The sequence below is a fragment of the Engraulis encrasicolus genome, chromosome 10 (assembly GCF_034702125.1).
Source record: "Engraulis encrasicolus isolate BLACKSEA-1 chromosome 10, IST_EnEncr_1.0, whole genome shotgun sequence".
NCBI lineage: Eukaryota > Metazoa > Chordata > Actinopteri > Clupeiformes > Engraulidae > Engraulis > Engraulis encrasicolus.
The window spans coordinates 14,012,042-14,025,563 of NC_085866.1; the positions used below are offsets into that span (position 1 = coordinate 14,012,042).

Genomic DNA, 13,522 nt, shown 5'->3' on the forward strand with positions numbered 1-13,522 from the left:
AATATGTGTAAGGTTGCTTGTAATGTCTGTATTTATATAGGCCTATATGCTACTTGCCACCTTAATTTCTCCCTGGGATCAATGATACTCTACTCTACTTTGAAGATGAACACACACACACACACACACACACACACACACACACACACACACACACACACACACACACACACACACACACACACACACACACACACACACACCAAAAAGTATAAGTTGAGAACTGAAAGGTTTATCCAGTTTTACGCACACAAATCTTTCCTTTGCGCGTCAGAGAGAGAGAGAGAGAGAGAGAGAGAGAGAGAGAGAGAGAGAGAGAGAGAGAGAGAGAGAGAGAGATGCGGCGCATGGTTGCGCGGCTGCGCGGACCCCAGCTGTGAGGGCGATTCGCTGAAAGAGATACAAAGACTGACAAAGCGGTTACATCCGTAACTTACTAGTCTTTTCTGCCGAGGTAATTTCTCAAAAGTGATGTAGACATACTGCCCATCTCGTCTAGTTTACCTTATCAAACATATCTATCACGTACAGTCGTCTTTATTCTCCACATCAATGTATTTCGTATCACCATTTCTTCCAATAATCCATGTACCCGCCTCCCTGCGCTCTCAAATAGATGGTGCAAGTAAAAATGTCCAAATCTTCCGCAGACCCTCTGTCTGGTGTAGAGACGGGCTCCCAGTCAAATTATTTCCAGGTAAGGACAGTCTTATATACTATTGTGCTGCTGCCATACTCTAACAAAGATGGTTAGTTCCGAGATTATCTTTGCTACTTGTTGTAACGAAGGCGAACAGTTTCCCAACCTACGCCTGTAACCCATACTGGTTGTTGCACGATGCCAACTCAGCGGTTGAACAACACAGAACGAAATAAGTGACGTTGCGCCATAATATTACAAACATATCGCCAGCAGTATACACTTCTGAATACCCGGAATGATATAATTGCATGCGTGTTGATTCACATCCCTGAGTCTGCGCTCCATTTATTTCTGAGACAAGGCCGGATCTCATGCTATAGCATTGTGCAATTTCCCCAATATCCCCGTCCACGTTTATCTGTATAACGCCGATTTGGTGTTATTATGTGCAAATGCAGTTATTGACAAAGCCGTGTCTCTGTTGTTCTTTTTTGGTCCATGCTTGGGGATGAATTGTCAAACAATTCAAATCTATAGGCTACTTGTTGTGATGTGTGTTTTTTTCGTCAGGAATTCACCTGTAGCCTGCGCTTTTGTAGCCTACAATCCTATCGGCTAACACGCTTGGTAATAATAAAAGCTAGATTAACGCATCAGTTGGGATGGGTTAATCAATTGCATATGCGTTTAGTGTCGTCAGCATATGACAACTTTAAAGACGAAGATGTTTAATGTTGTAGCCAAGGCATGGTGTCTGGGCGATAAAACCAGCAATGTGCATGGACATTTTATATTGCCTCATCATGCCTATTGTTGTGTGTTGGAAATGTATACATTGGTAGCCTATTGCATCCGACACATCCAATAGTATGGCACATTTAGCCTTATAATGTGGTTATTAATGCACATAATTCCCTCCGACCCCGCAGTTGCCCAGGAAGTTTCCAAAGCGCAAGAGCCGCTTCAAACGTTCGGATGGCAGCACGTCTTCCGAAACTACGTCTAGTTTCATCAAACGGCAGGTAAGATCACCACCACCCAGCCATGTTAACATATGGAGCTGGCCCTCATTTTACCATGTGGTTTTTACAAGACAGACAACTTCGGGTAGGCTAGCTGTTCTCTTTGGGATTACATTATTATCGTTGGCACGTCATTTTTTTTCATCATGTGACACTGTCATCAAAGTATAGAATAATGAAACAATAATAGGAAGACAGTGCTATGTTGTCATGATCTATAGGCCTACTTGATTGGATTTTACGTTTGGTACGACAATGTTGGTAATGTTTGGACTTTTGGATGTTCTGGACTGGTCATTCTGTCTTTTGGTGTTATTTGGATAGGCCTACAACCAGATACTGCATTGTCTTAACTGTCTTTGTAAACCACTGGGCCATAGCATACCTTGACCTGTCTGTACCCTTCTTGTAAGAACAGGGTATTGGCAAAATCTGTTTGTTTTAAGGAGAGGGTGAGAAATATGTTGGCAATCTCTTGCAAAATAGTTAACTGTTCAGCTGTTCAACTGTTCAGCTGACATATTTACCCAGACTGCTGAACAACTGGGCTTACTAGGCCTATCATGCTGTATTATTCTCCTCCATGGTGGTGATGAGGTGTCTTGAATGTGGTGATGCCCTGAGAAACCAAAGGGGGGCAGTGTTGTTGTACCGAATGCTAAGGTCGCAAAAAAATCACTTTCAACCCAGTTTCTGTAATTAATGTTTCCAGGTCATCCAAGCCAGCAGCAGGAAGGGAGATATGTGTTATTTAAGAGAATCTCGAGAACTGGAGGCAAAAGAGGGAAAATGAGGTTGAGAAAAAGGGCGGTGATCTGAGTTTTTTTTTGTTTTTTTCCATTTTCTCATGTCAGCTGCCATGCATCACCCATGCACCTGTCTTTTTTGAATGGGTGGATGGGTGCATGGGTTGCTCTCTCAACCCTCGGTGCCTTACATAGATATTAGATTTGATTTACCCAAATAATCAATGACCTCTTGGCATTCTGCACATCTTTCCTCAGGGGAGGAAGTGGAGAAATCAGCCTAGTCTGTTGTAGAGATAGTATATTCAGTCTTCAAACAACCTTTTACACACTTTGGGTAAACACTGGCAGTGTGTCCTCCACGTTAACTGTGCCATCACCATTGAAAATGGAGGAATGGATTTTCCCATTAGGATCAATGCAAAGTGAGCCTTGAACAGAACGGGCTCTCTGATGTAGATTGGGATTGGGGGAAATTAATTGCGGTGCTCACGAGGTCGATACAGCTAGTTTCAATTTTCCCTCCGAATATTGCAGGTACTGAAATATTAATCAGAGCTAATAGGCACTCTTTTCCTCCTCTCTGTGTGTTCTATTCACTCGTTCAAACACCCTTTCCTCCTCTGCCTTCTCTTCCTTCTCATTGCCACCCTTATATCCTTGGCCTCAAGCATTGTTTCTGTGTCCAGTACGTTGGTCCTGCTAGGATTTGGCTCGAGTCTGTACACAACCTGTACAACCAATCAGGCTTAATGTTTTGCCATGCTATGAAAAAAAAGATTTTATATTGGTATGTTTCATCTTGGTCAGATAAAAGAGAATAGAAATGTTTGGTCAGAAATGCTTGGTCAGATACAAGAATAGAAATGCTTACTAAACAGTAAATAGGTACAGAATGCAAACCAGGAATGGATTGAATTGAATAAAAAATATCAGAGAAACCCCATTCTTCTGGAAATGAAATCTTCATTTTGCTAAATGTATACATGTAGGCCTACATTTTTACCATGTTTTTCTCGTTCATGTTTGCATTTAGATATTTATGCAGTGAGAAACAAAGTCCAGGGCAGGGCTGATATCAATTTATTTTTAATTGCTACATTCTGAGCATATGCCCTTTTGTCAGATATTACATCTATAATTGTAATGGTGTTTTTTGTTTGTCCCGCAGATAGGCTACGTAGACTGTAGGCCTAGATACGTACTGTAGTATCTCTGCTGTGAAAGTGGGAGATGTAGACTTGGCCCGATCGGGGCCACCTTCATCACTGCCTCTCTCTCACACACAGGGAAGCTGACAGGGGAAGACAAAGGGGTCAGTTGTCCCGGACGGTACAAGGGAGAGAGGGGGCCCAAAATTGGGTTTTCATTGCATTGTATCATATGTATTGGATGGGGGCCCTTTTCAGATGACTTTGTCCTGGGCCCAGCAAAAGCTGTCAGCGGTCCTGCTCACACATATGGCCCATCTGGGTCTGCTGCGTGTGGAACATATGCCGTAGCTCAGCGGGACAATGTAGGTAACCTCCCCGCTGACACCTCAAAAGGATGCGCTAGCGCAGCTAATAGCCTGTCTTTTAGTGTACTCGCTAGGCGCTAGCACACCTGTCTCTGGCTTCAGAGTTGCTGTGAGGTCCCGAGCTGGAGCATTGGGGGACTTGACTGCTTTGGATGTTAGAACGGTGCCATGACCCTGAATGGTAGTGAGGATTCGGGGGGTAGTTGAGGTCAGTGGATGTCAGCTAGCTAGCATAGCTGGGAACACAGGAAGTACAGTTCCCTCTGGGTCATCCCTATGTTCCCCAGGTCCTATGTTCCCCAGGTCCTATGTTCCCCAGGTCCTATGTTCCCCTCTACCGGGGAACATAGGACCCTTTTTCCAAAAAAGGGTTCTATGTTCCCCACTGCTTCAAAGTAGACTGCTGCCACTGCTGTTCCTCTACCGGGGAACATAGGACCCTTTTTCCAAAAAAGGGTTCTATGTTCCCCACTGCTTCAAAGTGGACTGCTGCCACATGACAAAGTGCAGGTTGCTGTTGCAACTGTGACAGGTTAGGTTTAGGAATAGTTTTGGTCAGGGCACAAATTGAAAACTCAGAAACATTGCATTACAACAGGTTTGTTGAGAAAAAGGGTCCTATGTTTCCCGCTCCCATACAAAGACAGGGGAACATAGGACCCGGGGAACATAGGACCCGGGGAACATAGGACCCGGGGAACATAGGACCTGGGGAACATAGGACCTGGGGAACATAGGACCTGGGGAACATAGGTACGCTCCCGTTCCCTCCCACTCAGCTAGAGCACAGCAAAGAGACCGATATTCAAAAATATTGTTTATGGCTACCAATAACGCCGGCTACGTAGGTATATGCCGGTCCGCGACAGCCAAACGATAGGCAAAATGATCCGTTACAGTTAAAATCGTAGCCGTGTAACCTGTCTCTCAGGTGTTCATTCGACAGTATGTGAAGCACTCACTTGCAAATGACTTAGTCCAAATGTCAGAATGCCTTTCAGATAAGGATGGAAAATGGTAAATGGCGGCGCTCGCATGAGCAGCGACCTGAGAGTACTGTACAGTGTATTCTTAAACGCAATTTCGTTGTCAAAGCTCGTTTTGGTCAATGACAAATAAAAGCTCTTGATTCTCTTGACGGAGAGATGAGAGCACAAAGTTGAAATCGCAGGACTGGACAGGAGGACAGTCGCTATTACTTAGGCTAGAGTGGACCAGAAAGGCGTCGTGATTGTCCTGGATACGTTTTTCGGTAACACCAGAGACGATCTATATGCAATAGAATAGAGAATCTTTGGTAACACTTTACTTGACGCCGGCGTCATACGTAGGCCTATGACATGACAGTGTCCTAACAGTGTCTTAACACAGTCATGGACTTTGTTGTCATGAACGTTATGTCTATGTCATAAACTTTTTATGACTGTAATCATTAAGTGACATTCGGTTTTATGACATTGACATCATGTTTATGGCTCATCCAAGTAAACATGTCACATGACTCATCCATGACTGTGTCATAACACCGTTTTGACACTTTTGTGACACTTGTCATGGCATGCATATGAAAAAGTGTAAAACCTTTTTCTTCAATTGCCGTGAATGGTTTGATAAACATCAGCCATATGTACATCTCACCAGTGTTATTTAGGTAAAGCTGGCCCTATTGATTTAAATGCCTTCATCCGAAGGTGCAGAGTGCTCTTTGGTTGTCTGGTGGTAGGCTACATGAATCTGTCTGTCCCAGAAGTTGATTTATGCAATAACCTTTGAGTTGACGGACAGATCTTGACCATATTTTGTGTGCAAATAAGCTTTCTAAAAATACGGCAAGTCACCTGGGTGGGACTTCACCTCCCTGCGTCACTCCTTATGTCACCAATGACACTTCAAGAATCATGTGGGCAAATACATATAAGTGTGCTCGATGAAGAAGGGGGTCAGGACATTAACCAGTTAATAAAACAATGCTCCAATTTGTTCCATATTTCACAAGTAGGCAGGCTCTATGCTATTGCAATGAAAGGCCCTGCGTTATGTGATACCTGACTGAATGAGGAAGCACACTCTAATGACTGAAGTAGCTATTTAGTGTGCAATTTTCACTCCTTTTTCCTTTACCTCAGTTCACCTTAAGTTGTAGCAATGGATTGAGAGCAGTCAACCCACCCAGCTTTGAACCCAAAGCTCTTCAGTACTTATATGGTATATCAAAAAAGCCAGGCACTCAAAGTACACATTTTTCTGTAGTAATGGCTTGCTCTGGATTTATCCAGTCTAGTCAGTGTTTATTATCAATTTCTTTACTGTACATGCACTGGTCATAGAAAGAATTGAAATGATGTTACAAAGTACATTTATCAGGTGGTCGGATAAACATAAGCACAGTTATTCAGTTATTCACAGTGAAAGCTGCCAACTAAGCAGCTTATTGATGAAGCTGTAACTATTTTGGCTATTTTGTGATTTAAACACTTCGCAGCACTTTTGTCTATTTTTGAAGACCTCAGTTGTGGAATCCAAATTAGGCAACCTTAGTTAGTCGTATAATAATTGTTTGTCATTGTTAGAGCAGGAGCTGCACAGAAGTAAAACTGATAGACAGATGCACAAAAAGACAGACAGTCAGGCAGGTAGTCAGACAGACAGACAGCTTGTGACCAAATTCAGTACTTACGTCAGTGTTGCCAGATTCGGCTGTTTCCTGTCCAATTGGGCTACTTAGGATGGCCTTGTGAGGGTAAAAATGGCATTTTAGCAGAAAAACCCGCCAAATTTTTGCCATATAAATCAATAGAATTGGGCGGGATTTTGTGCTTCTTTCGCGGGTTTTGAGCATTTTTTGGGCTGGAAATCATCAGCCTCATCTGGCAACCCTGCTTACGTACTTGTTTACTGCGGTGACGACACAACTGCATCTGTTGCTCTGTTTCTATATATACTCTCCCAATCCAGCCCTTCTCCCCCTGCACCCCTCTGCTTACAAAAGCGAAAGCCCTACTCCCATTGTCATTGTGACACAGCACTCCACAGCACACAAATGTTCACTCACTGCACACTGCACACAACAAAATTGCATTTATGCCTCACCCATAAAGTTACTCTACCCATGCAAGGGGGCAGCCCCCAATGGCGACCCAAGGGAGCAGTGCAGTAGGATGGTACCATGCTCAGGGTACCTCAGTCATGGAGGAGGATGAGGGAGAGCACTGGTTAATTACTCCTCCCACAAACCTGGCGGATCGGGAGTCGAACCAGCAACCTTTGGGCTACAAGTCTGACGCCCTAACCGCTTACCCATGACTGCCCCTTAGGCTGGTATAGGCAGGCACTACTGAAGGTGATGTATAACTTGTGGGAAAAAGGAAGAAAGGAGTCGCAGACAAGAGCTGAATGCAAGTTCAAAATTGTATTAAACAAAGCCGAAGAAAGTAAATAAAACCGACAGACAAGAGACGGTAACACTTTACTTTACAGATCGCTAATAAGGTGTTGGTTTCAAAGTAATTTCTCAGTAATTTCAGTCTAATTTTATGGTAATAACTGCTTGTTATTAGTAATAACAGCAAAATAACCATATGGTTTCCAGTGCAATTACACTATAATTTCTCATTAATTACAGCAAAAATAGCCATACAGTTTCCTGTAGTTTCTAGTTAATAGTAGGCTAATGGAAACAGCTACTGTGTCATCATAGTAGTTAGGTGGTATGCCAGTAACTAAACGGTATTAGCCGAAGTAGTTTCATACTAATTAGGCTACATCAGGGCGGTAATGTGCAATATTTACTCTTCCTATGTTATTGCATAGAAACGACACATTATTAGCGTTCCGTAAAGTAAAGTGTTACCCAAGAGGCAAACGTTTCGGGTCTAGCCCATCATCAATGTTCCCAGTTTAATTTGTGCCAAAAGAAGATTTTTAACATCCTTGCATTGCAAGGCACGCTCTTCGCTCTTTTGCCTTGTATTGTCAGTCAGGGTGATGCATGTTTTGATTTGTACTGCTGCTGCAGTTTAAACACGGCATAGCCTACTTTCTCCTCTCCAAGGTGCCTGGCTCCATATTTTCTTATTTTCAGCCGCTTATTTCCACACCCAGCATGTGTGTGTGTGTGTGTGTGTGTGTGTGTGTGTTTGTGTGGGGAGTGTGTATATGTCCGGTCGCTTATTTCCATTATATGCATATATGTGTGTGTAGTGTATGTCTACTGTGTGTGTTGCTGTGTGCTTCCACATCAGTGTTATTTAGCGACTTTTTGACATCCCTGGCGACAAAAGACCTCATCTAGCGCCTTTAGCGACTTTTTGGTGCATCTGCCGACTTTTTTAAAACGCACATTTTCAATGCAAATGCATTGTTTTTCAACATAATAGTGACCCTGCGCCGCCACATGTGGACGAAGGCATGTAGGCACGTTTTCTGTAGATCAGCGCGCCGTGCGTGACGCTGCGACGTCATACGCAACGTCATTACGTCATCTAGCGACTTCTTGCGACTTTTCAGCGAGCCAATAGCGGCTTTGGCTGATTTTCTTTTGGCAACACTGTTCCACATTAGACTCCAGCATGGATGTGTGTGTGTGTGTGTGTGTGTGTGTGTGTGTGTGTGTGTGTGTGTGTGTATGCTTGCATCCATGCGTGTATCCGTTCCTGCTGCTTAATCTCACATCTAACATCATCTTGCTCCTAGCTGCCTTGCTGCCTAACTGCCTAGCTGCCTAGCTGCCTAACTGCCTAACTGCCTAACCGCCTTGCTGTCTAACTGTCTTGATGTCTAGCTACCTAACTGTCTTGCTGCCTAGCTGTCTAGCTGCCTTACTACCTTGCTGCCTAGCTACCTTGCTACCTAACTGTCTAGCTGCCTAACTACCTTGCTGTGTAGCTGCCTTGCTGCCTAACTGCCTAGCTGCCTTGCTGCTTAGCTGTCTAGCTGCCTTCCTGTCTAACTACCTTGCTGTCTTGCTGGCTAACTACCTAGCTGCCTTGCTGTCTTGCTGCCTAGCTGTTTAGCTGCCTAACTGCCTTGCTGCCTAGATATCTAACTGTTTAGCTGGCTTGCTGCCTAACTACCTTGCTGTCTTGCTGCTTAACTGTCTTGCTGCCTAGTTGTCTAGCTGCCTTGTTGTCTTGCTGCCTTGCTGTTAAACTACCTTGCTGTCTAGCTGCCTAGCTGTCTTGCTGCCTAGCTGTCTAGCTGCCTAACTGCCTAGCTGTCTTGCTGCCTAGCTGTCTAGCTGCCTAACTGCCTAACTGCCTTGCTGCCTAGCTGCATAACTGCCAAACTGCCTAACTGCCTAACTACCTTGCTGTCTAATTGCCTAACTACCTTGCTGTCTAATTGCCTAGCTGCCTAACTGCCTAACTGTCTTGCTGCCTAACTGCCTAGCTGCCTTGTTGCCTAGCTGTCTAGCTGTCTAGCTGCCTAACTGCCTAACTGCCTAACTGCCTTGCTGTCTAGCTGCCTAGCTGTCTAGCTGTCTAGCTGCCTAACTGCCTTGCTGTCTGGCTGCCTTGCTGCCTAACTGTCTAGCTGTATAGCTGCCTAGCGGCCTAACTATCTAACTGCCTTGCTGTCTAGCTGTCTTGCTGCCTTGCTGCCTAACTGCCTAACTAGCTTGCTGCCTTGCTGCCTAACTGCCTAACTGCCTTGCTGCCTAGCTTTCTTGCTGCTGCCATGGTGAGGGTGCGGCTCCGCTGCTGGATCATGACTCACCACTGCAGAAACAGCAGGCAGCTACTCTACACTCAGCTAGAGCTATAGCTACAATACCTCCTGCACTGTACAGCGCTGCTCTGCTCTGCTCTGGAGACACACAGCGCGCACTCTCTCTATCTCTCTTCTTTCTCTCTCTCTCTCTCTCTCTCTCTCTCTCTCTCTCTTTCTCTCTCTCTCTCTCTCTCTCTCTCTCTCTCTCTCTCTCTCTCTCTCACACACACACACACACGCATATACAGTAGTACACTCTGGTCCACTCTCTTTCTGTCTCAAAAACATACACAGACTATCTCTTTCGCGCTCCCTCCCTCACTCACACAGGCAGCATCTCTCTCTCTCTCTCTCTCTCTCTCTCTCTCTCTCTCTCTTTCTCTCTCTCTCTCTCTCTCCTCTCTGTCTTCCTGTCTTTCTTCATCTTCCTGCCCGTCTCTTCATGACTCCCTCTCCATCTCTCTCAGCTGCTGGCAACACAGACGCACGGCACGCTTTACTGATGATCCCATGCCTGTGCCAGCTTGTAAAACAACACAAGCAAAATGGGCTGAGTGTGCAGTGGTGTGAGCGTGTGTGTGTGTGCGTGCGCCTGTGTTTGTGATTATGTGTGCATTTTGATCTGTGTCTACTGTAACCTGAATTTTGTGTTAGCATGCTTGAATTGTGTGCGTGTGTGTGTGTGTGTGTGTGTGTGTGTGTGTGTGTGTGTGTGTGTGTGTGTGTGTGTGTGTGTGTGTGTGTGTGTGTGTCTATTTGCGTGTCAAATGCCCCCTATAAGTGTGTGAAACTGATCAGTAGATTGAAACAGCGAGGATATTGGAAGGATTTGTCAGGACATGCAAAAGAGACATTCAGTCAATTCCAAATACACGTTTTGTTAAAAAACGAAAGTTCGAGAGAAGCGTAATGAAATTTGGCATGCCTGATTTACCACCTGCTTTCTTTTCTCCACTCAACTGTCATTCGTCTGAATTCAGCGCAAAAAGATAGGCACGCCTATTTAACCAGCTGCATCTCATTCTCTGCTGTGCCGTCATTTGGTGGAATTTCATGGCATTGGAATTTGTAACGCCCCTTAACCCTGTGAGACCTGAACCATGAAAGCAATGAGAGAAAATTCAATTTTTTTGGAATTTGCTTCAATATTGGTCCCTTATAAGAAATGTAAAAAAAAAAATCAAAATTTTGTTAAGGTCACTGAGATATTTAATGCATCATATATGATGCATCAGGCTTTAAAGGGAATGAAAATTCCAATTTCATGACCATTGAAAAATGACTTTTAATGCATTTGCATCTTTTTTTTTATTTAAAAAAGTTGTCAGACAATTTAATTTGAGGATTATCTTTAAATATTTAGTGAGATCCTGCCATTTTTTTAAGCCTATCCTTGTTTTAGCAGGACCATATTTTATATTTCCCACAGCCTGGTTGGGTAATTTTTTAAAATCTATGTAAAAACATAGCTGATCGAATGCTTAACAACCTATTTATGAGTGTAATATAGATCATCATTCATTTTTTATGTGTAATTTGAATATATGGGTCCATTACTACAATTGGACCATTTCTCCATTCACTTCAATGCATTTTTTACGAGATCATAATTTCAACATTTTGCATTACATTTTCAAAATCGCAAGTAAAACGTGTTTCTTAAGGCAATATCTTTGTCTTGAAGTAAAACAACTTGTGTGTTTTGTTAAACGATCGTCGTGGTATGCTTTGTAAGTTTCCCTATGGAGCAAATGCATTGATGGCTGACTTCCTGCCACCGCCGGATGGTGCTTATATGTTTCATCAGTTTTAGCACGATCTCTCTGCAACACGGTGTAAAAATATAAACTCTTCCTTGATTAATTGCACAAAGCAAGTGTTCAAATTAAAGGATGTAGAGTGATATTTCGGAAATTTGTACACAAACCTTTTGCAATTTGTCGATATCTCAGCGTCGGTCAGGGAAACCGCTTCTACTCCATTTTTGCATTTTTCGCCGAGCTGTGATCAACTTGTTGTTGACCGCTGCTCTCTTGTGGCGGTTTCCGCGTACTGCAGGACGTTTGGAAATGACACGCAGGATGTTTTTGAGATGGATTTTTTTTTGTGTCAGCGTGGAGAGGGCTTTGAATTTGATGCATCATAGATGATGCATCCGGCGCGATAGGGTTAATTAACTATACTATACAGCATTTATTCTCCGCTCACCTGTCTCCAGTCAAAAATGTTCTTTCACACTCGCACCCACCACCTCCCCTTTCGCCTTCTACTGTTCCATCGATTCGTCAGGCGTCTCGCCCTAGCTTCCTCCCAGTTCACCTCGCTCTATTGCTCTCTGATCATCATCTGCCAGGGGGTGTCCTCTCAGAGTTCGCACATATCTGTGGGTGCAGATACTGCCCGAGCTCTCAGTGGTGCCCCGTATTCCCGAGCTCGAGAATGTTTACTGCATAGACATTCCTCGGCCGTGGCAGTACTTCAGCACCACGGCCAGCGATCTTGGCCAATACGCCATGTAATCTAACTCAGCTCCTTGAGTGCAGTGGTCCATATATGCATGCTGTAGACTAGGGATGTAAGCAATTAATCGATTAATTATTAACAATCACTCGACTGACGATATAGACCCAAGTAAAATGGGCATGTGAAGAGTGTGTGCGCAGAGGGGTGTGAACAGTGGGAACATTTAAATCACCTTTGGATTAAAGAGTATGCATATAATTAATTAAAATTTCCATTCAATCTTAATTTTTAATTAAAACAAGTTTAGACTTAATCATTTTTGGGGGAAAACATTGAGATTTTGGGGGAAAAGCGCCACTTATCAATTCATCGTAAGTTGATCGATAAGGCCAATCAAGTAAAAATGAATGAATTCATCGATAATTTGCATCCCTTCCATACTGTAGACCTCTGCTAAAGGGTGGACCACATGAACTACTACCGTATGTATGATACTGGCCACGTGTGCTTCGCTGAAGACCACATTAATCATAGCCAGAACTGGAACCAAGTGCAGTCCTCCATCACTGTCACCCTATTACTGTGCTCGACTGACCATGCCCAGTCATATCAATATTCCCCCCCACGCGCATGTGTCACCAATACTTTTCTAACGTGTGTGATGAACGGAACACATAAATGCAGACTATGCGGGGCAGCCAAATTACACAGTACAGTCTACTTCACATTACGAAAGCCAATCCATACCAGTGATCAGTGAGATCTGGAATTATAATCGGACTGTATATGTGGCCTGTGAGTGAAAGCATTTACTCAGATACCGAAGCCTGTTGAAATAAGGGTCAGTAAGTTAATTACATTATTATTAGCAGCGGCAATTTAATTTGACTATCATTAGCATGCCATCGCATTCATTAATGGAGAAAATTGTGTGGTTTTACTTGATATAAGGCAATTAAATTATATGGTGGTTAGAGGTGTGCATAAATAGTGTTATTCAGGAATCCAAAAGCCATATCATAGGTCTACGTATACCATGCACAAGGTACATCATAGACCCTTCTCAGAGTGGTTTGTTTAGAATGTGACTTAACCCCTTAAGATGTGGCTTTATAAATTTGTAGTTACCAGTATGGTAATGACCAAGTCGTGGTGCATTGCTAAAGGGCCTGTGTTGTGTCATAGTATTGTAGTGCTATGGTAGTTACAGTTCAATGACTATTACAGCGTGCCACTGGGGGTACGGTGCGCATTAAGGGGCTACTTTAACTTTTATTTCCTATTTATCATTCATCTATTTCCGCTGCCATCTCTCTGCTTTCTCTCCCTTGGCCCTTGTCCTTGTCCTTGTGCTCAGATGCATTATGTCTGTATACAGTACCTTGAGTAGAAAATACATGCCAACGTCTAGACTTACCCA

At 43.6% G+C, this 13,522-nt stretch overlaps 1 protein-coding gene across 1 annotated transcript in view; it reads left to right on the top strand.

Annotated features, from left to right (window-relative positions):
• The first annotated feature begins 616 nt into the window (after positions 1–616).
• The window catches only part of cacnb3a (calcium channel, voltage-dependent, beta 3a), a 69,829-nt gene continuing 56,923 nt past the window's right edge, over positions 617–13,522 (top strand). Inside the window, exons 1-2 of the mRNA XM_063209594.1 lie at positions 617–697; positions 1,573–1,665. Coding sequence (XP_063065664.1) covers positions 617–697; positions 1,573–1,665 — 174 coding nt within the window. The remainder of the gene's footprint in view (positions 698–1,572; positions 1,666–13,522) is intronic.